Source organism: Marmota monax, unplaced genomic scaffold, assembly GCF_021218885.2.
Source record: "Marmota monax isolate L192 unplaced genomic scaffold, Marmota_monax_Labrador192_F-V1.1 WCK01_AAM20220418_F8-fsc00046, whole genome shotgun sequence".
Lineage (NCBI taxonomy): Eukaryota > Metazoa > Chordata > Mammalia > Rodentia > Sciuridae > Marmota > Marmota monax.
The window spans coordinates 1,033,837-1,059,916 of record NW_026692486.1 but is presented as its reverse complement, the minus strand read 5'-3'; the positions used below and the strand labels follow the sequence as shown (position 1 = coordinate 1,059,916).

General features: G+C 37.7%; 1 protein-coding gene across 1 annotated transcript in view; it reads left to right on the top strand.

Moving 5' to 3' along the window:
- Positions 1 to 1,015: 1,015 nt before the first annotated feature.
- Positions 1,016 to 26,080, top strand: part of Slc44a5 (solute carrier family 44 member 5) — a 349,441-nt gene continuing 324,376 nt past the window's right edge. The window contains exon 1 of the mRNA XM_058578926.1: positions 1,016 to 1,209. Within this exon, the coding sequence (XP_058434909.1) occupies positions 1,176 to 1,209 (34 nt within the window). The 5' untranslated portion in view covers positions 1,016 to 1,175. The remainder of the gene's footprint in view (positions 1,210 to 26,080) is intronic.

Sequence of the window (26,080 nt, the reverse complement as noted above, 5' to 3'; positions counted from 1 at the left end):
TGCCTAGCACTCTCAGGACAAAGGCTGGCTTCTTTCCCTCATCAGCACGTGAGAGGAGGACAGCTCCTTCAGGAAAATAAAAACTTTCTAAAGAAAATCACGGATCAGAGCGAGAAAGAAAGCGGCCAAGGGAATTAAGTTTCTACTGGAGGCTAAGAAATCACTCCTCCCCCTCCCGATTCCTCCAACACCGGAGAACTTGAACTTTCTTTCCTCTTTTCTACAGTGCCAAGGGAATGACCATGAGCTCTCGTTATGAAGAGCTTTAGGGCCAGAATAAAGTCCTTTTTGCAGAGTCTGGTGGTGGGCTGCCTCTGGAATGTAATTTCAATCCTCCCTCAGCCTTCAGCTTCCCTCTCCCCTCTCCCCTTTTGACTCTGGAGGGGCAGTGGCAACATCGCGCTCTGGGGCGCGTGGAATTTGGGCTCGCCATCCCGGAGCAGGTGTCGGAGGAGGGCGGCTCCGGGCCGCTGGAGAGTGATGGTGTTGGTCCTCTCTCAATTGGCAGGAGTTCTTGGCCTATGAAGATGAGTCCCTTTGGTGAGCTAGTTGTGTCCTGCTGCTTGGGCAGGGGCTTCGGAGGCCCAAAGGCAGGTAGGCCGAATGCAGGCTTCTTCAGATTCGGGCTGCCTGGCTTCCTCAGCCACGGCCCCAGATGGCCACCGTCTCGCCACTTCCCCCACTCCCCGCCACCGCCACGGTGGTCTTCTCCAGTAGTGACAGCGTGATGAGGGCGCCGTCGCCAGTAGGATTGAAGCTGTGGCTCAGACGGGACACCCAGGGTGGGAAGTGGGGGAGGGAGGCTGTGGGAAGGGGGAGGTCAGCGCTGGGCGGGCGCTCTCGGGATCCAGCGCTGCCCCCTCCAGCAGCACGAGCAGCATAGCAGCATCCACTGCCACCGCCGCAGCTACAGCGGCCACAGCAGCAGGAGCTGGGGGCTCTCAGCGCCGCGCTACCGAGAGCAGAGGGGCGGCGGCGCCCGCCCCAACCGAGCTGAGCCGAGCGCGCAGCCGGCCGCTGCCGCTGCCTCGCAGATGCCATCACAGCAACAAAGAGCTCGCTGAGCGGAGAGCGGCCGCGAGAGCTCGCCTTGAAGCCACCGCATCAGCTCTCGGAGCTGCGCGTCAGCGGGAGGAAGCGGAGAAGGAGTTCTGGGGGAGGGAAGAGGGTAGAAGATGGCCAGGAGGAGAAAAAACCCCAGCATCAAGGGTGAGTCCCTTTCCATCAGCTCCTTCCATCCTGTTTCTCACCTTCGATTCGCCCCTCGGGCCCGCCTGTTTACCAGGCTCGGCGAAGTGGAAGCCTGCCTGCCGGGGAAGAGTTTGCTTTCTTCAGGAGGTGGAGGTGGGGGGACCTCAGCACGGCTTCACAACCCTTTACCTCCGGGGACGCTCTGACCGGAGTTTGTCCCCTTTTTGTAACCTGAGGAAACCTGGAGACTCTTTCTTGTACCCCCACCCCTTTCCTACTTTGTGAGCTTGGGCTTCTATCTGTTGCACCTTCTCCCTTCAGGGCAGTGGTTGAGAGTAGCGACTTGTGGCTCCTAGCACACACACACACACACACACACACACACACACCTCTCTCTCTCTCTCTCTCCTCTGCCCATCTCTCCCCACTCTCCCTCTCCTGTTCCTGTCTCTCCAACATCTCTTCTATTCTTTGTACCCAATGCTTCTCTCCTTTCGCCTCTTCATCCCAAGGGGGACAAGTTCTGATCATTTTCTCAACCTCCATCCGAGGAAATTGGAGCTGTCTGGCTCTCTTTTTCTCTGATGCTCAAAGGGACTTGCTACTGCTAGGTCTTTGAGGGCTACTATCACCTCTCCAAACTGCCCAGGTGGGCAGTGACTCGAGCTGAGTGGTCCCCCTGTCATTCCTTGGGAACCAGGGCTTCCGAAGTTGGAAAGTTCTTGGGGTGGGGTGCGTGGGGGGAATAACAAAGAGGACAAGAAAGATCTTGTTGATAGAGTGACTTGAAGCTTCGCTGCTCGGTCCTGGGAGGGATTTCAGAGGGAGCCTTCTGGGTTGCGTCCTGCCAGCAGGCAGGACTGGGAGGAAGCGGAGGCTCCCCAGGACAAGGAGAGTGCAGCGCGGGGTAAGCAGGTGAGAGGTTGCCTGCGCCCTCCGCGGACTCGCAGAGGTCGTGGCTCACCCGCTCCCTCACTCTCTCTCGCTGTCACTGGGGAACTAGCAGTGCTGGAGAGGTTGTCTGCAGCACTGCGGAGAGGTGGAAGTCGACTTGACACCGCGCACCACGCGCGGTGAGGAAGGCTGTACAATAGGGAACCGAATCTGAGGGTGGGGGCAAGGAGGAAGGGGCGGTGTTAGATTTGGGGTTTCAACTCAATGGATCTGATGGCGTGGAAGGCGGAGACTTGTTACACCTTGGGGTTATATAAAATAGGACCATGACTCTGAGATGAGAGCTGGGACTGTTGGATATATTGGCTTGGTCTACTGCGATGTGCTGTGCTTTGGCGTGCTCCTGCTTTTTCTTCCCAGGTCTTGCTTATGGAAGCTCAGCTCCACTCTAGAGGTCACTAGGGGGACACAACTTTATCTTGTTACTTCAGCTTGTATTTTAATTGTTCCTGACTACTCGAATTATTCATTGGAAAGGGTTAAGAACCATGATCCTTAATTCTTTAGACGACATTACTACAAAATACCCGAGATTTTCCCTTTAAACTAGAACCTACCTATAACAATTTTATTGCAAGATATTATCTTAAAATATTATATTAAACTTCCGTGCTTTTCATCATTAATTAGTATATGTCCATAGAGGTAGACAAGTAAAGAATGAGGGAATTTATTCATCAGCAAACACTTTGGTCTCCTTACCAAAATATCAAAGAACTTGTCTAAACCCTTACTGACTGTGCACTAGCTACAGTTTCGGTTTGCTCCTTTTTTTTTTTTTTTTTTTTTTTGTGGAACCATATGGCACCATGAGTGAAACAGAAGGATTGGTTTTTAGCACTGCTGATGTGACTATCCATTGGCAGGAAGATATTTCATACCCACCCCAAATCTTGCAGATTGTAAATGGTCCATGAAGAGTCCAAAAAATTTACAGATTTACAGTACATGGTGGCTGGTGACAATACTACACTTGAAATGGATAATCTTGGCAGAAGCACCAAAAGATACAAATGAGCTGGGGTTGTGGCTCAGTGGTAGAGATTTGCCTAGCATGTGTGAGGCAATAAGTTCAGTCCTTAGTACCACATAAAAAATAATAAATAATAATAACAAACAAATAAAACAAAGTTATTTAAAAAGAATTTCTAAAAAAAAACTTAAAAAAGATAAAAATGAAACAAAATCAATGGGAAGTGAGCTAATATAAGAAGAGATTTGGTGAAAAGACAACTTTTTCCTCCTCCTGCCCCTCAAAACACAAGAAATTTTTGTTTTATATATCAAGATGGAATTGTATATATTTTCTTAAATAAATTAAATTGTTAGTGAAATAGCTGAAGAATAGTAGTTAACAGAGCTTTGTCATTTAACAGTTCATCCAGAAGAGTTAATAACCAAACTTTCCTAGTATATGTGGTCTTAAAAAGTTTCATTGTAATTCTTTAAAAATAAGGTTCTCTCATGCTACACGTTTTTCTTAAAGGAAAAATTACATTGTTTAGGTCCTACTGACTTTTGTTTCTCTCTTCTTTCTATCTCTGTCTGTCTCTGTCTCTATTTCTTTCTCTCTCTCTCCCACCCATTGTTTTTTTTAACCAGTTAATTTAATATTGTTAGAACAAAAAGATACTTTTAAAATCCTTGTAGTTTCATTTTAGCAGAATTGATTATTTTATATATAACAAAGCAAACCTAAGAAAATGTAATCCATTGACTTGCCTGAATTTTGCCTTTTAAGAGAACTGTACATTAGCCCCCAACTACAGCCTTACTGAACTGTTCTCAGACATCTCTTCTAAGCTGCAAGCAACTACACTGGGTCTGCATGATAGAAAACAAGATTTCTGGGATTTTTTTTTTTGGTGGGGGGGAGGGTAGGCTGCTGGTGTGAACTTTACTGGATAATAAAATATAAACTATAGATTTAGCAGTATTCCATGTTGTGTTGGTTATCCTCCTCCCAGTGCTGCTTCTCTTGAGTTACACTGCATACTAGGAGAGATCATTCAGTGGATCTTATGGCAGGCAAGTTGCTCTTTGGCTTCTGAAGTCCTAGCAATAGACACTATATATTTATAACAGCTAGAAATTGGACAAAGAGAAATGTAGTTTCTCAAGGTTGACTGAAAAATAAGATCCTTCTGCAGAATTTCTCAAGGAACACTAGCATTCACTGGCATCTGATGAAAAGGACAGCTTTTGAAAAAGACAAATGGAATCTCTATTATTAATTCAGTATTTATAATTTTCAAATAAAAATTTTATAATCCATGATCAATAAATGTTAGCCATCCTGTTAGGGTGATATTTATACCATCCCCTCACCCTTTCCCAATGTTAGTACAACATTACTTAAGTTTAAGGGTTAAATGCTTGCAGTCATCTATTCATTTTTTTCATTCAGTGTATATTTATTGAGCATGAAATATGTACCAAGTTCTGTGCAAAGCACTAGGGATTCAGTGATGACTATGATAAATCATAGGGTCTAAAAGGGGGTGTGGGAGGGGGAGGTAAACAAATACATGAAGCAGAAATTTTTCACATGGTGATTAATACCATGAAGAAATAAAACATGGTGTTGCATTAGAAAAAAAGAGATTGTGAGGTTACTTTAGATTGTCTGAGGAGATGACATTTGCATTGGGAAACACAATGAATAGTAATTTGCATGTCAAGAACTAGAAGGTAGCACTGCTGGCCTTCAGACAGGAATGAGGTTGCAAAAAGGCAGGTTCAAGGATAGAATGGAGGTCAGTTTGCCTGGATTGCCTTGGTGAGAGATGGAGACAGGTAGAGAGAGGCTAGATATTTTTTGGCCATAAAAAGGAATATAGATTTTAGGTGAAGTGGAAAGCCACTGGATACTCCATGTTTGGGGCTCCATTCCTATACTCAAGGATGATTTCAGGGAGGATGGGTTCCTACATCAACTAAGGCCCTAGGCAGAGTAAGGTGACCCAGTAGACTTCACTTTTTTAAAAGGTCCAATTGTACTCATGTATCCCTTCTTACTATTCACCAGAAATAACTGCAATGTTCTGGGGGATTGAGACATTAACAGCATCTCCAGGAATGTCTGCTTAAAAAACAATTCTGGAGAGAATGAGGACCGATTCAGCATTTTAGTAGAGACTGTCAGATTAGTCACCCCTGTCCAGCAATCAACTCAAAGCAAGGCAGGAATGACAAAGGGTCTGGAATACAACTTCCAGTAAGGCAGATGCGGAAGACAACATGGGAAGCTCCTAGGTAATGGAAAGAGGTCCATGAATGGAGAAGAAAAGTGATGCTGGGAAAGGGGACATAGGAAAGCCTCAAGACAACATCAGCCAATTCATGATTTTGCCAAAAGAAGTGGGAGCCTGATGTGACAGTGTTCCAAGAGAATCAATCCAATTCAAGCACAAAAGAGGTTCAAATCAGGGTTTGCCTTAAACTGATCTTTTAATCGAGAAGAATTCATAATAATAAAAGCATCCAGGCTTAAAAGATCTCAGAATTTTACTTAATCATTATTATGTTGTTCTTACAGATTACAGACCTCACAAATGAAAATAGCCTGAAAATATTAACAAGCTGCCATTCATTAGAGGAAGCTATTTGATAGCTAGTTAGCAGGAAAATTATGCTCTTGGCTCTCAGATTTTACTGTGAAAATATTGGCAAGGGAGAAATGGGTTTTGTTGGCTGATTTTCTTCACCCTAAATTTCTGTGACTAGAAGATGCCATGATATTTAGAGACGATATAAATTATAATTGATTGTTTTAAAGCTCTCCCCTGTCTACTTCTACCTCCAAACTGTCTGTTTCTTTGCCAAGGATTGATAATGAAAAAATAGTTATTCTAAGAATTCCTGTAGAGCTTTGTTTACTCTCCTCCCTCTTTTTCTTTGTACTTCAAGCGGTTCTTTGGAGTCTGGTAGTACTTCAGGGTTTATATAACTAAGAATAGAGTCTGGTCCTTAGTGACACTGTAATAGAATGTGTTTATGACATCAGCTTTTCTTTAAAGTAGTGAGAGTTATAGCTTGTTGGCGTTAGAAGGAAGGCTCAGTATTTATAGTTATTGAAGAAATGATACAGTAAGAGGTGAGTGATGCTGCCAAAGATGAAGAGTTTATGTCTATAAGGAATTTAATTAAGACTATTATTTGAGACTATATACTCTACACAAGCGTATACATAGATGTGTGTATATATGAATATACACAAATGCATATGTAGTGAAGTCTAAATGTAAGCTGAACACCGTCTACATATGTATTTATATAAATGCATACAATACATAAATAAATGTGTGTATACATACACACATGTGCACAATAGAACTTTGTTCCCATTTTATATTCAGACTTTACTCTTTTTTAAATATTTTTTTTTAGTTGTAGATATACATAATATCTTTATTTTATTTATTTATTTTTATGTGGTGCTGAGGATTGAACCTACTGCCTCTCTGTGCAAGGCAAGCACTCTACCACTGAGCCACAACCCCAGCCCCAGACTTTACTCTTTATACATGCCATTATGGTGATATTTCATGCATTTTACATATGAGGAAATTGAGACACAAAGACAATAGACGATTTCTTGAGGTATAATAGTATATAAGTAGGCACATAACCGAGCCCTTTGACTCATTCCTTGTCTACATTCAGCATTTGAATATGTGCTCCTTTTCTCAAGATCTACCAAATCTAACATAGAAAGGCAATTCTTTGGGGTTGGGGCTGTAACTCAGTTGGTAGAGTGTTCTCCTAGCATGTGCAAGGCCCTGGGTTTGATCCTCAGCACTACATAAAAATAAACAAAATAAAAGTATTGTGTCCAACTACAACTAAAAAATAAATTAAAAAAAAGAAAGGCAATTTATCAACTTCTCCTCAACCCCTGCTGAATCAAGAAGATGTTATGTTTTCTTATACTTTCTCCAAAAGTGTGACAAGGTTATTCTTAGTGATCTACCATTAAAGTAAGAAATACATTGCTAACAAAAAGTGGGCTAATGCTCAAAGATGAGAAGGAAATGTCATAGGATTTAGGGCTTTTTAGAGATAGAGAAAAGACCAGGTAAACAAGTATTTTGAATAAGATAAACAGGAAAAGATGAATCTGTGTTAGCACTGAATGGACTGAGATCAGTTTGCCACTCATAAGGTAAGCCTTGAAGAGGGATCTCAATGCTCCTTACCTACTGGTGTTCATGTTCCGGGGTGCTCTCCTCTCAGACTGAATCTGGGCTAACTTTGTGACTGACAAAGTATGGAATAGGGCTGGGTCACCGGTACAGGCATTGCGGTTTCTTCCTTGCTCTTGTATGGTCTTTGTTCTTGTATATTATTCATTAGGGGGGAAATCCAGTTGCTACACTATGAAAACACTCAAGCATTCCCTGGAGAGGCCCATGTGGGAAGTAACTGAGGCCTCCTGTTAACTGCTAGCACCAATTTGCTAGTCATGAGAATAATGAGAATGATCAGAAATGGATCTTCTAGCCTAGTCAAGCATTCCAATGTCTAGTCTCTGTCCACATCTGACTGAATTTCATGATTAACTCTGACCCAAGACTGTCCTGTCAAGCTACTTTTGGATTCCTGTTTCAAAGAAACGGAGAGATAATAAACATTTACTGTTGTCTTAAACCACTAAATTTTGGGATAATTTGTTACATTATATTAGATTATGAATATACCTGTAGTTCATTATTTTGACATATCTATCTTGGGAGGCAGGGAAAACCTTACTGGTGTGTTCATATTAGGGAGACATTGTTTGTGCAAGAGAATATTAATACAAACCCTACACTTCAATGGTATTATTTTACTTATTATACAATGACTGTAGGGATTCCCCTGTACCCTGCTGCTTCTATGCTCCAGAGGAAAAAAGAATACTCTAATTCACCATCTTCATTACTAGTCTTAACATTGGCTTTGAATCATAGTGCTCTTTTCTAATTAGTGAATTGGGCTTTAAGCCTGAAATTTCTTTTTCCTGTTTCCCTCGAGTTAGTTTTAGCAGTTTGTTTCCTCCTGTGCTCTTTTTGGGCAATCATTCCTGACTCCTCTGCTTCACTTGGTTTAGAAAATGTTTTCCAAATAGAAGAACCACCAAACTAAAAATCAGAGTGGTAGAGAATGTACAAGGCCTAAAATCTCCAAAAAACCCCAATGCCACAGTCCCCTAAACTGAAAATGCAGAAAGTCCCTAAAAACCTAAAATCTTTTATTTTCACCACAGCTATTCTATGACACATACCTATATCAAAAGATGCTATACATCATAAACATAAACTTTTTTTTTTTTTTTTTTTGGTACTAAGGATTGAACTCAGGGGCACTTAACCACTGAGCCACATCTCCAGCCCTATTTTGTATTTTATTTAGAGGCAAAGTCTCACTGAGTTGCTTAGTGTTTTGCCATTGATGAGGCTGGCTTTGAACTTGTGATCCTCCTGCCTCAATCTCCCGAGCCTCTGGGATTACAGGTGTGTGCCACGGTGCCCGACATACAATTTTTACTTGTCAAAGAAAACAAAAAACTTAAAATATGCCAATAAAAATTTCTGCAAATATTTTTATCCATTCCTCCCTACCAAGGAACCTTTCTCCCCTCTCATTCCAACTAGTCCTTTGATGTATAAGCAGGAGTCTGAGAAAGAGGATAAATAAAAAAAGAAGAAGGTTGCCATGTCTTCTGCTTCGGGGTGGAGTATTAGTTTTATTTCACTTGTTCACTTATTCTTCAGTGACTCTACAAATAATATATAGCTAATCATTTTATGCTAGGCCCTAGCCTATGTGTGCTTGGGATACATCAGAGAAGAAAATGGAGCCTTCGTAGAGTTTTCCTTTCAGATAGGGAAGGCAGACAGTGAATAATAAACATAAATTATTGATATTAAAAATTGAAAAGTGCTGTGAGAGAAAGAAAACATAGACCTGAGTAAGGGGAATTTGGAGCACTGGTGATAAGAGATGGTAGAAAGGGCCTGCTGTGAATATTAAGAAGATGATTGGGGTAGACCTAATTGAAAAGGTAATATGCAAGTGAGGTCCTTATCTATGGGAAGGAAAGAGAATTTCCAAAGAGACAAGCCAGGGCAAAGTTCTTAAGGTGATCATTCAGCTGGCCTATTTAACTACTGAAAGAAGACTGAGTGGAATTAGTAAAGGGGATAGAAATGAGAAAGAAGGTCAGAAAGAGGAGTGGGGACCAGATTGTGTTAGGCCCTTCAGACAATCTAAAATCTTAGACTTTGACTTTTATCTTGAGTTTTGGCAGAGTAATATGATGTGACATACATATTAAAAGAATTACTGTCGACACAGTTTTGGGAATCAGCATAATTTGTAGGGCTAAGGAGGGGAGCTAGAAGGCCAGCAAGAAATCTTCTGCACTTATTCAGTTGAGATGCCCTTCTTTTTGGCTGAATATATATATATATATATATATATATATATATATATATATATATATATATATATACACACACATACACACATACATACACACATACATACATATATATAAAATAATAAATTTTAATAATAAATTATATATATATACATATACATATATATGTATGTATATAGAGACCCTGCCTCTAAATAAAATATAAAATAGGGCTGGAGATGTGGCTCAGTGGTTAAGTGCCCCTGAGTTCAATCCCCAGTATCTATCTATCTATATAAAATTATGCACATCATATTTTCTTTCTCCATTCATCTGTGATGGATTCTCAGATAGTTTACAGATCTTGACTGTTGTGAATAATGCCACAGTGAACAAGAGTGCTGATATTTCTTTGAGATACTGATTTCATCTCTATCAGATATTTACCCTGAAATGAGATTGCTGGATCATAAGAGAGTTCTATTTTTATTTTTTTTGAGGAACCTCTTACTGTTTTCTGTTATGGCCATTCCAGTTTGCATTCCCACCAAGAATGGGAATTCGTGTGTACAAGAGCTCCCTTTACAACCTGGCCAGCATTTGTTCTCTCTTTTGTCTTTTTGATAATAGTCATCCCAGGTAAGAGGTGATATTTCATTGTGGATTTGATTTGCATTTCTTTGAGGATTAATGATGTTGGGCACCTTTTCAGATATCTGTTGGCCATTATTATATGTCCTCTTTTGAAAAATGTCTATTCAGGTCCTTTGCCCATCTTTTAAACTGGGTTATTTGCTTTTGGGGTTTGATGACATGGATGAATTTGGAGAACATTACACTAAAATGGTAAAATGTGAAGAATTGCTGTTTTTTCATATCTAACTTCTTATTTCCTGAATCAGCTTTAAACATACCCTCAATAAGAAATTTTCAATAAGAAATTTTCAAAATGTCCAGTTACTATGGGAATAGAGAACATTTTTATTTTTAAATAATTAGAATATTAATTTGTTATTTAACAGGATTTCCTTTTTAAAAATGATTATAGCCCAGTGTGATGGTGCACACCTGTAATCCCAGTGACTCAGGAGGATTGTGAGTTCAAAGTCACCCTCAGCAATTTAGTGAGGCCTTAAGCAACTTAGCAATTACCCTGTCTCTAAATAAAAAAATAAAATAAAATAAAATAAAAAGGGCAGGAAATGTGGGCTCAGTGGTTGAGTGCCCTTGGGTTCAATCCCCACTACCAAAGTAAATAAAATATTAAATGATTATAAAGGCACATTTGTCCACAACATACAGCAATGTACCCATATGGAATTATATTTTAGGCAGAAGTGCACATGATTTTCTTACTTATAAACTAACATTAAATTTAAGAACATTTTAAACATGATTAAGTGGACAAAAACCCTACTTTTTAAAAGAGTGTCCTACAATGTTGATTTAGAGAGTGACACTATAATTAATAGCTTTCATAGTCTCAGGTTTTTGAACAATGTTGGCATAAATACGATTTTATGCTCTTGTCATTTGTGAGAAAGGGAACAAATGCTCTTTTCTTCAATGATGGAGATGCTAGGTTCCAAGTTGGCAGAAAGGTTTCAACAGCATCATTTGGTCTATAAGATACATTTATTGGTATACTGGCTATTCTCTACATGTTAATTGTAGGGTTTTTATTATAAAATATTTAAAATAAATAAAAATTCATATAGTAAACTATAGAAATTCCCCATGTACCCACCACCAAGAAAATTAATAATGTGTATTTTAAAAATGTTACAGTTCTTTGTTCCACGTCTATTCACTGCTTTCTGCAGAGTTTGCTGCAATTGTGTACCTCTTTCTCTCTTTGTTTTGTAGTTTTCCCATATGCCCACATACATAAATACCATAAGATTGAGTTGTGTATTTTATGTTACATTTAAGTGGATAATGTTGTACTTTGCATCCCACAGCTTTCTTCTTGACTTCATATATCAATTTGGAAAAAAATTAATGTTGATGCAAGTACTCTAGTTTATTTTTATGGATGTATAATATTTTGTCATGTAAATAAATCAGAACTTATTTATCCATTTTCTCATTGATAGGCTTTCTTACTAATTAATTCTTTTTTATCAGTGTATACAGTTTATACAAAATTCTGATTTCATTATGGCATATTTATATGTACATATAATATGATCAATTTCACTCCCCAGTACCTCTCTCACTCCCTCCCCTGATACCCTTTCCATACCTAATGGTCTGCCTTCTACCTTCATGTTATCTCCTCCCCTTTTTTTCCTGTTTCTTCATTCTAGTATCCACAATGAGAGAAAACATACAATACTTTTTTTTTCTGAATCTGACATTTCACTCAAAATTATGGTCTTCAAGTTTCAACCATTTTCTTGCAAATAACATAATTTTGCTCTTTATGGCTCAATAAAACACCATTGTGTAAACATACTATATTTTCTTTATCAATTTATCTGTTGATGGACACCTAGGTTAATTTGATAACTTTGCTATTGCAAAGTGCACTGCCATAAACGTGGGTATGCATGTATCTCTAAAGTATGCTGACTTTAATCCTTTTGAATGAATATTAAGGAGTAGTATAACTATCATATGGTAGTACTATTTTTAAGGTTTTGAGGAACCTCCATGTTGATCTCCATAGTAACTGTATTAATTTACATTCCCACTGACAGTGTTTAAAAGTTTCTTTTTTTCTCCACATTCTCATCAGCATTGTTACTTATATTATTTATTTATTTATTTATTTATTTTTGGTATCAGGGATTAAACCCGGGGTGCTTAACCACTGAGCCACAGCCCTTTTTATTTTGAGATAGGGTCTCACTAAGTTGCTGATGATCTTGCTAAGTTGCTGAGGCTGTCCTTGAACTGGAAATACTCCTGTCTCTGCTTCCCAGGTGTTACACAAGTAATTCTTTTTAAAATTTTCTTTAATATTTTATTTTTTAGTTATAGTTGGACACAATACCTTTATTTTTTTAATCTATTTTTATGTGGTACTGAGGCTCGAACCCAGGGCCTCAGACGTGCTAGGCAAGCACTCTACTGCTGAGCCACAATCCCAGCCCACCTACACAAGTAATTCTTGATGATTGCCATTTTAACTGGAGGTGGAATCTTGATGTAATTTTTTGATTTGCATTTCCCTGATGACTCAAGATGTTGAACATTTTTTTTTTCATATAGTTATTGGCCATTTGAACTTCTTTTGATAGTATCTGTTCAGTTTATTTCCCATTTATTGAGATTGGGTTGTTTTTTTCAGGTTGAATTTTTGAGTTTTTATATATTCTGCATTCTCTGTCAGAGGAATAGCTGGCAAACATTTTTTTCCCCCAGTCTGTAGACTCTCTCTTCACTCTGTTGTATCCTTTGCTTGGCATGAGCTTTTAAATTTGTTGCCATCCCCTTTACTGATTCTTGCTCTTATTTCCTCAACTATTGGGGTCCTATTCAAAAAGTCTTTGCATGGGCCTATATGTTGAAGTGAGTACCCTATTTTTTTCTTCTAATAGTTAGAAAGTTTCTTGTATTATATGTAGGTATTGGATTCATTTTGAGTTGACTTTTGTACAGGGTGAGGGGAATCTTGTTTCATTCTTCTGTCTATGGATATTCAGTTTTCCCAGTACTACCTGGTACTGGGAATGTATCTTTTTGCACTTTTGTCAAAAATCAGATAACTTGTTAAAAGAGTTTCCTTATGAGGGAGGGGTGAATTAGTGCAGAATTATCTTCTATTACTTAGTTCTACAGATGTTTATCTTTTAACTTTGTTTTGTATTTAAGTGTATTATTTTTTTTTTAAAGAGAGAGAGAGAGAGAATTTTTAATATTTATTTTTTAGTTCTCAGCGGACACAACATCTTTGTATGTGGTGCTGAGGATCGAACCTGGGCCACATGCATGCCAGGCGAGTGTGCTACCGCTTGAGCCACATCCCCAGCCCCTAAGTGTATTATTTTAAAGGAACTTAAATGTAGATTAAAAGAGGTGTAGAAATGGACTACCTGACAAAATATTTAATAAAATGTTATAATAGGAGAAAGTTAATAGGAAAAAAGTTTACCAGTCACCTTGTGCTCACTATAGTGGTCTATTTCTGAGCTGAAAAGTTCTTGAAGAACCAAAGAAAAAAAATAAAAAATGTCTTGTGTGGGGACTAGCCTAGTGGTTCTTCACCAGGGGTGATTTTGCAATGCCTGGGGATATTTTGGCTTGTTATGATGGGTGGGGCTAGTGGCATGTGGTAGGATGAGACCTAGGATTCTGCTTAACATTCTATGATGCAGGGATAGCCCCATAAAATAAAGACTCATCCAGTTTAAATAATCAACAATAGCAAGGTTGAGAAACTCTGGACTAGCCTCATCAGTTTTCCTTTCTTCCAGAGAGGAGCTGGGAAGCTACTTCTAAAAGAAGGAATCCAGAAGAATCAGCTCTACCTATTCCATTGATCTTTGCTTAGACAAGACACAGCTTTTTAACAAAGTTCAAAATAAAGATATTTCCTTTTTTTTTTTTTTGCTTTTGCTTTCTCTTTGCCCTTCTTACTTCTTCTGTGTGTTCTCATAGAATATTATGGTTTTATGACTTTCAGTCGTGTCCCCTTAGGACCTGCAACATTGGAAAAACATTAAAGTCACTGTGAAAAGTCCCTTGTTCAATTGAGGAACTGCAATTCTACAGTGCTCATTAATGTTCTGCATCTGTCAGATAACTTTGCAAAAGAAGGAATCAAGAAATAGGATGATTTTGTAAGCTCTGACTCTACAGCTCTTTAATGGGAAAGGATGGGCCACTTCCCAGACATATATATATATTTCTGTAGCTTCTTTTGGTCTTAGGGTTTGGAGAACTGTACTCTTAATAATCCTACCTTTGAGATATGCTTTATCTGAAAGAGAAGGCTCAGACAACTCTCAGGACGGGTCCTAAATGCTTGCTGAGTGAAAATTTTCCTATAGGATCAAAATTTAAAATCCAGATTTAAAAGAAACATAAATTTGTGCATCTTAAAAATTTGATGGATAGGCTGGGATTGTGGCTCAGTGGTAGAGTGCTTGCCCACCATGGGTGAAGCACTGAGTTCTATCCTCAGCACAATATAAAAACATAAATAGAGGTATTGTGTCCAACTACAACTAAAAATAAAAAAAAAAAAAATTGAAGTTTGTCCTTTGTGTAAATTTGTTTATTGGATTGTATTTCAGTGTTCAAACCCAAAGACAAAAATAAGCTTTTAAAATCAACATTTTATAAAAATTTCATTGAAAACCTAATATCTCTTTTTGCCTTAAAATATCAAAAGTTGATTTTTTTTTACGCCTTTGTTAGGTATAGGTTTAAAGATATCAAAAGTCATAATTGTTTAAAAAGGTGAAAGCTTCTTACTGGGCATTTGTATTTCAAAAATTCTAGAATTAACAGTACTTTCACTTTGAATTAAGCTTCTTTTTCTTCCTCTTCACTGTTCTTATCCTCTTATTTATACTTCTTTTGTTTGGCAGCACAAGAATGTTATCACATTCTTTTCCCAGGCATTGACATTGATTCTGCTGATTTAACACCTTTATGTGAAAGAGCTTTTGTGAGTAAAGGAGGACCATAACGCTGTTAAAAAAATACTGATAATAAATAGATTAGTTCAGGGATACCTTGGCTGTTTGAGATATGACAGACCTGAAATTATAAAGAATAGTTTGGCACCCCCCTCTCCTATCCTTCTTCACCACTAAGAAGGTCTTTACATTTAAATGTGTACTTTTTCAAACATTATGGAAGCTGCATTAAATAATTATCACAGTTTCCACACACAAATTTTTCTTTAGTAACCTACAGAAAGATATCAGACAAAAGAAGGGCATAGGCTTCACTTGACAGTTTCTGAGTTCAGGATTCCTTATGTTTTAACATCTGTAAATTCTCATTACCTGATTCTGAATTAATACCGTAGGTATGATGAAGAGTAGATATTTAGTACATTAAATAAATTGAAATGGGTTTAGTCTGTTTAAACTGTTTGGGAAAACAGACCATATTTAAGTTTTTTTGGCACTATTAAATGAAAGAAAAGTGAAGTAACTAGAAAGAATCATTTACTAAGGCAACATTTTGAGGCAGCTTAATGGGTAATGTCCTTAGTTAATTGCTTATAAAGTAATAGAATGTCTTTTGGATATTAAGAATTTTCATGAATCTAGACTTGCTTCCCTTCATGGATTAGTGAGGTTTTATGCTGCATCTGTTATTTCCAAAAATTAGGTTTTTTTCTTTTAAATATTTATTTTTTTTTAGTTTTAGGTGGACACAATATCTTTATTTTATATTTATGTGGTGCTGAGGATCGAGCCCAGTGCCTCATGCGTGCTAGGTGAGCACTCTACCACTGAGCCACAATCCCAGCCCCCCAAAATTAGTTTTTTTAATGTATTGCAGCAGAGAATCTTGAGAACTGATATTGAGTTGGTGGTTCAGGAATCATAAGGAAGACAACTGGGGATGGCAAGGTGATTTGATGATGTCCTTGAGTCATCTTTATGAGAAGGCTATTTATGAGAGAGTTCCTGAATAAAGAGGCAATCTTTTCATTGCTGAAATATGCTAACACTCATCTTAGAATCAACCAGACCCCGAGATAGCTCTTTACCCAGTTCATGTTAATTAGCTGTTATAATGTTCTCTGGCATCACTCTATTAAGTTAAAGGATATTATTTCTTGTGCTGCTAATCACTATTTTACCAAGAATCTGTATTCTGAAGGCCTAGTGGAGAAATTTCTCTGAAATGTCACTAGTCAACAATGGACAATGTGAGTCATGGAACTCATTGTGTTTTCCAGGCTGGACAGAAAGGTAGGAAGGTCAGAACCAAGGCTAGCTCTCTTGCTCAAAACTATGTCTTTGTGAGTCAAACACGGATTCATTTTATTTTTCATTTTCTGATTCTTTCCCTTTATTTTCTCTCTTTATATACTTTGTTTTGCTGAATTGTATGCATTTTTCTAAACTACTTTAAATCTTTGGAACAGGATGACTTACAATTAAATATTAGGCAAGACTAAACTCATGTTAAATAATCTGCTCAAGTTTATAAACTGGTAATTTGCACAGTTATTAATTTGTAGTATATCTGGGTTTACATAATTACTCTACAAATATTTTTCTTCCTTCATTTTGATAGGTTACTGTATAGTCTTTGTTCATATATAATTTCTCATAGTTGTGATTTTTACAGAATGACATATTTATCTACCTGCTTGCACAAGCCAAGAATCCTTGACTCTACCTTCCCCCTTCACATCCTCTGTCTAGGACTTTGCTCAGTGATTGAATAAGCTGCTACTATTGATCCTAAGTCTCTTTCTGCACTGCCACAGATATAATTCAGCATTCAATATTCCTAGGATGATGAGAATCACCTATATGTTAACTGCTTTCCTTACTTTAGACCTAGATCTCCAAATTTTTCACACTACTGTAAATATAATACTCCTAAAAGACAAATCTGCTTATTTCACATCCCTAAAATCCAACATGAGTTTCAATTGTCTACACAGGAAAAAGTGAAAGTTCCATAGTAAACCATACAAGAGACCAAGATGCGGCCCATAATGACCTTTTCATTTTCATGTTCAGCCACTTCCCACATCCATCCTTATCTTAATTAGTCCACCACCCTATATACTAGGGCCATACACATTCTGTCTTCATGATGCTGTTTTTTTTTTTTTTAATTTTTTATTGTTGGCTGTTCAAAACATTACATAGTTCTTGATATATCATATGTCACAATTTGATTCAAGTGGGTTATGAGCTCCCATTTTTACCCCATATACAGATTGCAGAATCACATCAGTTACACATCCATTGATTTACATATTGCCATACTAGTGTCTGTTGTATTCTGCTGCCTTTCCTATCCTCTACTATCCCCCCTCCCCTCACCTCCCCTCCCCTCCCCTCCCCTCTTCTCTCTCTGCTCCCTCTACTGAGATTCGTTTGTCCCCCTTACATTATTTTTCCCCTTCCCCTCACTTCCTCTTGTATGTACTTTTGTATAACTCTGAGGGTCTCCTTCCATTTCCATGCATTTTCCCTTCTCTCTCCCTTTCCCTTCCACCTCTCATCCCTGTTTAATGTTAATCTTCTTCTCCTGCTCTTCGACCCTACTCTGTTCTTAGTTACTCTCCTTATATCAAAGAAGACATTTGGCATTTGTTTTTTAGGGATTAGCTAGCTTCACTTAGCATAATCTGCTCTAATGCCATCCATTTCCCTGTAAATTCTATGATTTTGTCATTTTTTAATGCAGAGTAATACTCCATTGTGTATAAATGCCACATTTTTTTTATCCATTCATCCATTGAAGGGCATCTAGGTTGGTTCCACAGTCTTGCTATTGTGAATTGTGCTGCTATGAACATCGATGTAGCAGTGTCCCTGTAGCATGCTCTTTTTAGGTCTTTAGGGAATAGACCGAGAAGGGGAATAGCTGGGTCAAATGGTGGCTCCATTCCCAGCTTTCCAAGAAATCTCCATACTGCTTTCCAAATTGGCTGCACCAATTTGCAGTCCCACCAGCAATGTACAAGTGTACCCTTTTCCCCACATCCTCGCCAGCACTTGTTGTTGTTTGACTTCATAATGGCTGCCAATCTAACTGGAGTGAGATGGTATCTTAGGGTGGTTTCGATTTGCATTTCTCTGACTGCTAGAGATGGTGAGCATTTTTTCATGTACTTGTTGATTGATTGTATGTCCTCCTCTGAGAAGTGTCTGTTCAGGTCCTTGGCCCATTTGTTGATTGGGTTGTTTGTTCTCTTATTGTCTAATTTTTTGAGTTCTTTGTATACTCTGGATATTAGGGCTCTATCTGAAGTGTGAGGAGTAAAGATTTGTTCCCAGGATGTAGGCTCTCTATTTACCTCTCTTATTGTATCTTTTGCTGAGAAAAAACTTTTTAGTTTGAGTAAGTCCCATTTGTTGATTCTAGTTATTAACTTTTGTGCTATGGGTGTCCTATTGAGGAATTTGGAGCCCGACCCCACAGTATGTAGATCGTAGCCAACTTTTTCTTCTATCAGACGGCGTGTCTCTGATTTGATATCAAGCTCCTTGATCCATTTTGAATTCACTTTTGTGCATGGCGAGAGAAAGGGATTCAGTTTCATTTTGTTGCATATGGATTTCCAGTTTTCCCAGCACCATTTGTTGAAGATGCTATCCTTCCTCCATTGCATGCTTTTAGCCCCTTTATCAAATATAAGGTAGTTGTAGTTTTGTGGATTGGTTTCTGTCTCCTCTATTCTGTACCATTGGTCCACCCGCCTGTTTTGGTACCAGTACCATGCTGTTTTTGTTACTATTGCTCTGTAGTATAGTTTGAAGTCTGGTATCGCTATACCGCCTGATTCACACTTCCTGCTTAGCATTGTTTTTGCTATTCTGGGTCTTTTGTTTTTCCATATGAATTTCATGATTGCTTTCTCTATTTCTACAAGAAATGCCGTTGGGATTTTGATTGGCATTGCATTAAACCTATAGAGAACTTTTGGTAATATCGCCATTTTGATGATGTTAGTTCTGCCTATCCATGAACAGGGTATATTTTTCCATCTTCTAAGATCTTCTTCTATTTCTCTCTTTAGGGTTCTGTAGTTTTCATTGTATAAGTCTTTCACCTCTTTTGTTAGGTTGATTCCCAAGTATTTTATTTTTTTTGAAGATATTGTGAATGGAGTGGTTGTCCTCATTTCCATTTCAGAGGATTTGTCGCTGATATACAGGAATGCCTTTGACTTATGCGTGTTGATTTTATATCCTGCCACTTTGCTGAATTCATTTATTAGCTCTAATAGTTTCTTTGTAGACCCTTTTGGGTCTGCTAGGTATAGAATCATGTCATCTGCAAATAGTGATAATTTAAGTTCTTCTTTTCCTATTTTGATGCCTTTAATTTCTTTCGTCTGTCTAATTGCTCTGGCCAGTGTTTCGAGAACTATGTTGAACAGAAGTGGTGAGAGAGGGCATCCCTGTCTTGTTCCAGATTTTAGAGGGAATGCCTTCAATTTTTCTCCATTCAGAATGATGCTAGCCTGAGGCTTAGCATAGATTGCTTTTACAATATTGAGGTATGTTCCTGTTATCCCTAGTTTTTCTAGAGTTTTGAACAAAAAGGGATGCTGTACTTTGTCAAATGCTTTTTCCGCATCTATCGAGATGATCATATGATTCTTATTTTTAAGTCTATTGATGTGGTGAATAACATTTATTGATTTCCGTATATTGAACCAGCCTTGCATCCCAGGGATGAATCCTACTTGATCATGGTGCACAATTTTTTTGATAAGTTTTTGTATCCGAGTGGCCAGAATTTTATTGAGGATTTTTGCATCTAGGTTCATTAGAGATATTGGTCTGTAGTTTTCTTTCTTTGAAGTGTCTTTGTCTGGTTTAGGTATCAGGGTGATGTTGGCCTCGTAGAATGAATTTGGAAGTTCTCCCTCTTTTTCTATTTCCCGAAGTAGCTTGAAAATATTGGTATTAGTTCCTCTTTAAAGGTTTTGTAAAACTCTGCTGTATACCCATCCGGTCCTGGGCTTTTCTTAGTTGGTAGTCTTTTGATGGTTTCTTCTATTTCCTCAATTGATATTGGTCTGTTTAGGTTGTCTATATCCTCCTGACTCAATCTGGGCAGATCATATGACTTAAGAAATTTATCGATGCCTTCACTATCTTCTAATTTATTGGAGTATAAGGATTCAAAATAATTTTTGATTATCATCTGTATTTCTGAAGTGTCTGTTGTGATATTGCCTCTTTCATCCCGTATGTTTGTAATTTGAGTTCTCTCTCTTCTTCTCTTCACTAGCATGGCTAAGGGTCTGTTGATTTTGTTTATTTTTTCAAAGAACCAACTTTTAGTTTTGTCAATTTTTTCAATTGTTTCTTTTGTTTTGATTTCATTAATTTCAGCTCTGATTTTAATTATTTCTTGCCTTCTACTTCTTTTGCTGTTGTTTTGCTCTTCTTTTTCTAGGATTTTGAGATGAAGTATGAGATCATTTATTTGTTGGTTTTTTCTTTTTTTAAGGAATGAACTCCAAGCAATGAATTTTCCTCTTAGAACTGCTTTCAATGTGTCCCATAGATTCTGATATGTTGTGTCTGTGTTTTCATTAATCTCTAAGAATTTTTTAATTTCTTCCTTGATGTCTTCTATAACCCATTGATCATTCAGTAACCTATTGTTCATTCTCCAAGTGATGTATTCTTTTCCCTTCCTTCTTTTATCATTGATTTTCAGTTCCATTCCATTATGATCAGATAGGATGCATGGTATTATCTCTACTCCTTTATATTGTCTAAGAGTTGCCCTGTGACATAATATATGATCTATTTTTTGAGAAGGATCCATGTGCTGCTGAGAAAAAAGTGTAACTGCTTGATGTTGGGTGGTATATTCTATATATGTCAATTAAGTCTAGGTTATTAATTGTGTTATTGAGTTCTATAGTTTCCTTATTCAACTTTTGTTTGGAAGATCTGTCCAGTGGTGATAGAGGTGTGTTGAAGTCTCCCATGATTATTGTATGGTGGTCTATTAGACTCTTGAACTTGAGAAGAGTTTGTTTGATGAACATAGCTGCACCATTGTTTGGGGCATATATATTTATGATTGTTATGTCTTGTTGGTGTATAGTTCCCTTGAGCAGTATGTAGTGTCCCTCTTTATCCCTTTTGATTAACTTTGGCTTGAAATCTATTTTATTTGATATGAGTATGGATACTCCTGCTTGTTTCCGAAGTCCATATGAGTGATATGATTTTTCCCAACCTTTCACCTTCAGCCTATGTATGTCTTTTCCTATCAAATGCGTCTCCTGTAGACAGCATATTGTTGGGTCTTGTTTTGTGATCCATTCTACTAGCCTGTGTCTCTTGATTGGTGAGTTTAAGCCATTAACATTTAGGGTTATTATTGAGATATGGGTTGTTCTTCCAGCCATATTTGTTTATTTATGTTACTAAACATGGTTTCTTTTCCTCTTTGATTATTTTCCCCCCTTTAGTGTCCTACCTCCCACTGTTGGTTTTCATTGTTATTTTCCATTTCCTCTTCCTGTAATGTTTTGGCGAGGATGTTTTGAAGAGATGGTTTTCTAGCTGCAAATTCTTTTAACTCTTGTTTATCGTGGAAGGTTTTAATTTCATCTTCCATCCTGAAGCTTAATTTCGCTGGAAACACAATTCTTGGTTGGAACCCATTTTCTTTCAGTGTTTGAAATATGTTATTCCTGGATCTTCTAGCTTTCAGAGTCTGTGTTGAAAGATCAGCTGTTATCCTGATTGGCTTACCCCTAAATGTGATCTGCTTCCTTTCTCTTGTAGCTTTTAAAATTCTCTCCTTATTCTGTATGTTGGGCATCTTCATTATAATGTGTCTAGGTGTGGGTCTCTTATGATTTTGCACATTCGGCGTCCTGTAGGCTTCTAGGATTTGGGGTTCTGTCTCATTCTTCAAGTCTGGAAGTTTTCTCATATTATTTCATTGAATAGATTGCTCATTCCTTTGGTTTGAAACTCTGTCCCTTCCTGTATCCCAATGACTCTTAAATTTGGTCTCTTGATGTTATCCCATTTTCTTGGATGTTCTGCTCATGGTTTCTTAACAGTCTTGCTGAGCTGTCTATGTTGTTTTCGAGTTGAAATACTTTATCTTCATTGTCTGATGTTCTGTCTTCTAAGTGTTCTACTCTGCTGGTAGTATTCTCAATTGAGTTTTTAAGTTGGCTTATTGCTTCCTGCATTTCTAGGATTTCTGTTTGTTTGTTTTTTATAACCTCTATTTCCCTGTATAGTTGATCTTTTGCTTCTTGGATTTGTTTATGTAATTCATTGTTGAAGTGATCTTTCATTGTCTGATTTTGCTGTCTGATGTCTTCCTTGAGACTCCAGATCATCTGAAGCATGTATATCCTGAATTCTTTATCTGACATTCCATCTGCTGCAGCTATTACCTCTTCTAACGTTGAGTTGACCTGCAATGCTTGTGGTCCTTTCTTTCCTTGTCTCTTCATACTGTTCGCGTTCCTTTCTACTTGGTGAAACTGTTGTGCTATTGAATTTTCCCCCTATATATTTATATTGGTCTTGTATAGTTGCAAAGTCTCCCTCGCAGGCGCGGGCGGCGGCTCTGTCCCTCTGCGGGCCGCTAGGCCTGTTCTGTCGGTGGTCACAGTTCTGTCTACTTTGCAGGCGCAGGCAGCACTGCCCCTCTGCAGGCCTCTGGGGCTGTACTGCCAGTGGGTCGCAGGTCCGCCTACCTTGCAGGCGCGGGGGGGGGGGGCGGCTCTACCCTTCCTCAGGCCACTGGGCCTGTTCTGTCTCTCGGTTGCAGGTCTGGCCTGTTCTGATGGTGGTCACAGTTCCCTCTACCTTGCCGGCGCAGGGGGAGGGGGCGGCTCTGCCTCTCAGCAGGCCGTTGCTCCTCTTCTGCCGGTGGGTCGCAGGCCCGCCTACCTTGCAGGAGTGATTGGAAGCTCTGTCCCGCTGCGGGCCACTGGGCCTTTTCTGTCGGTGGTCACCGTTCCACTTCATGATGCTGTTTTATTTTTTTCCTCATAATGCCAAAAGCTCCTATTTAACCTTCAAAACTGAACACAAATATCACTTTCTCTACAAGACTTTCTGTTTCTCTTCCCTTAAATTAAGCACATCCTCATCTTTGCTCTCAAAATGTTTTGTACATACTTCCATCAATGCTCTTATATTTTGAGGCTTACTTCTGCCCCAAAGCAAAAGGAACTAAAAATATAAATGGAAATCAGTCATTTTCTTAACCTTCCAGGATGAGAGTGTCACTCTAATCCCTTTGTTTCCCATTGTTCTGGTGACACTATTGGTTAATTATAGGCCAGCCAGCCTGCAGCTCTTTCCTAGGTCTGCTTCTAGTCTCTTTGCATATCATATTAATTTTTCTGGATCAAATCTGGCTGGATGGTGTGCCTGGAGTTGGAACTGAATTTTTATGAGATTGCCACAAAAGCTTGCCATAAAGATTTAAATTGCCTGAAGTTTGTCATGTTTATTTGCTATCTACTTTACTAGGTCTGCTAGACCTTGAACAACTTGAGGGTCCTGGTTGTGTGACATTTATCCTTTAATCCAAAATGTCCAGTATAATTCTGGGCATATAATAAATACTAAATGAATATTTATTGAATGAATTATATATTTTATGTATTCTTCATTTCAATAGTTTGATAATATTCAATTACATTGTTTTAACATAAATGGCATACTTAGCAATTAGAAATTTTCTGTGCAAATATAATGGTCTAATGAACATTATATATGTGTGTACATGTGTGGGTATGCACATAAATGCATACTTTTACTGTGTTAAACTGTCTCTTTAGGTTAAAGAGACCCAGGAGCTTCTGAGTCTAAAAGTAAAATATGGCACATAAAAGGGAAAGTAAATTTGCTGTTAATATATCCAAGCACTTATACCGATTGAATATCAGAAGATTTAATGTTAGCTCCAAATCTTAATAGTATTATCTTGGGATAATGTTATAAAATTCTCACAAAGTTAGTGTACAAGTCAGATATGTAATAATAGCTTGAGTTCTAGGAAAAGAGGCACAAAAGAAAGGGATGCTAAATTGTCTTTCTTTAACAGGAGCTTCTAAGCCTTAGATTTCAAGAATCATTCAATTTTCTTTGTCCTATTTCACTGATAGCACATTTACACATGAATATGAAATTAAGTTGTAAACTTCTGGAAATTAGGGACTACTAAATCTTTCTCTTGATGTCTAATACTTAGGAAGTAAGTAGCTAAAAAGTAAGTAGCTGAAAAAAAGTGTTCAATAGTTATTTGTTGAATGAATACATGAATGAATTTTAAGACATAGCTCTTTTCAAATCATTCAAATGGATGGAACTGAGCCCTGGTGCTGGCCAGTGAGCTGAAACCCACAGAAAGCTCAGAGCAGGTATTGCTTCTTCCTGTAATGGAAAGGGTTCTTAGACCATGTCTGAAAAATCTATGAGATGAGTCTTTCTGGATAATCAAATTTACTATTATTTTTTATTACTTTTGGATTTCAAATAGGAAGCAGTGCAATTCATCAAAATATTTTTTTTGCTGTAATATGAAAGTTAGTTTCATGATCCACAGGGAATAAGTAACTTTAGGGTCCAGAGCCTTTGAGATGTTTTGAAACACTGAAATCTTGTATACTTTGGACAGGAAAATTTCTCATTTAAAAATATAGACAATGGGATGGGGAGGCATGTGAGTGAATGATGCAGGGGTGCTCCTAGGCAATGTCTTTCGAAAGGTTATAGCACTGTTGTTCTAGAGTTAGTCTTTAGTTAGATCCTAATAAGTAACTTTTCTACTACATTTGGAATCTTTAAAGATCATTATTCTAGCTGCTGGGGTTATAGCTCAGTAGTATAGCACTTGCTTTGTATGTGAAGCTCTAGGTTTGATCCCTAGAACTGCAAAAACAAAACAAATCAAAATAAAAACAAAAACAAAAAACTCAAACAAAAAACAAAACCTACAAACAATAAACAAAAAATCACATTAGTCTAGAATTACTTCTGAAATACCTATACAGATATATTTTTTCTTCCTCTCCTTTCTCAACCCTCTCCTTTCCCTTCCTTCTTTTCTTTTTTTTAAATTACTTTCTGATTTTGGGTTAATCTTGGTTAACAAAAAGTAATTTATTAAAAATGGTTGCAGTAAAAATTGCAGCACTGTAATACCAAGTTTAATTTTAGATGAATTTATGCCTTTGTATTCAGCCTTTTATCTTTCATTGAAATCAGAGGCAAAAAAATATTATATCTTGAAAAAACAACTTTACTCTCAGGTTGTTATTATTTATCATTGTCAGTTTAGTAATCCTTTTTTACTAACATGACAAAAAAAGTGTACTCTATTCTCTCTTTCATATGCTGTTGCATTGTTAATTTTCTTTCAAGGTATAAAATCTTTATAAATGTTAAATCATTGATCTTCAAGAGGCAGGGGAAATTTGAAGATGCTATTTTTTTCATCTCTAAAGGTTTAAAGCATTTAATTTTTGTGCTTGCTATCAATTCATATCACTCGGTAATTTTATTATAACTTTGAGTATCATTTTATATTTAACATGTTGATACTTTTAAAAACAGTAGACCTATGAATAAAATTTTTATTAAGACTGAAATTCAGCTTTCCTAATCTTTTTCTACTGTATAGGAGTCTGGTAATATAATACAGGTAGGGAAAATTCTGTCTTTTAACATTTATTTCCATAGGAGACAATAATAATTTTGGATTTGGCTTTAAAGATTCTTATACTATATTCAAACATATTTCTTCCCATGCCTCAGAACTTTGTTTTGGAATTTTTCAAAAGCTGGTAGATTTGCATTTATGATGTCAGTTTTTCTTACCTTCTTTAATATTGTACTAAGCCCAATGAAATGCACTGAG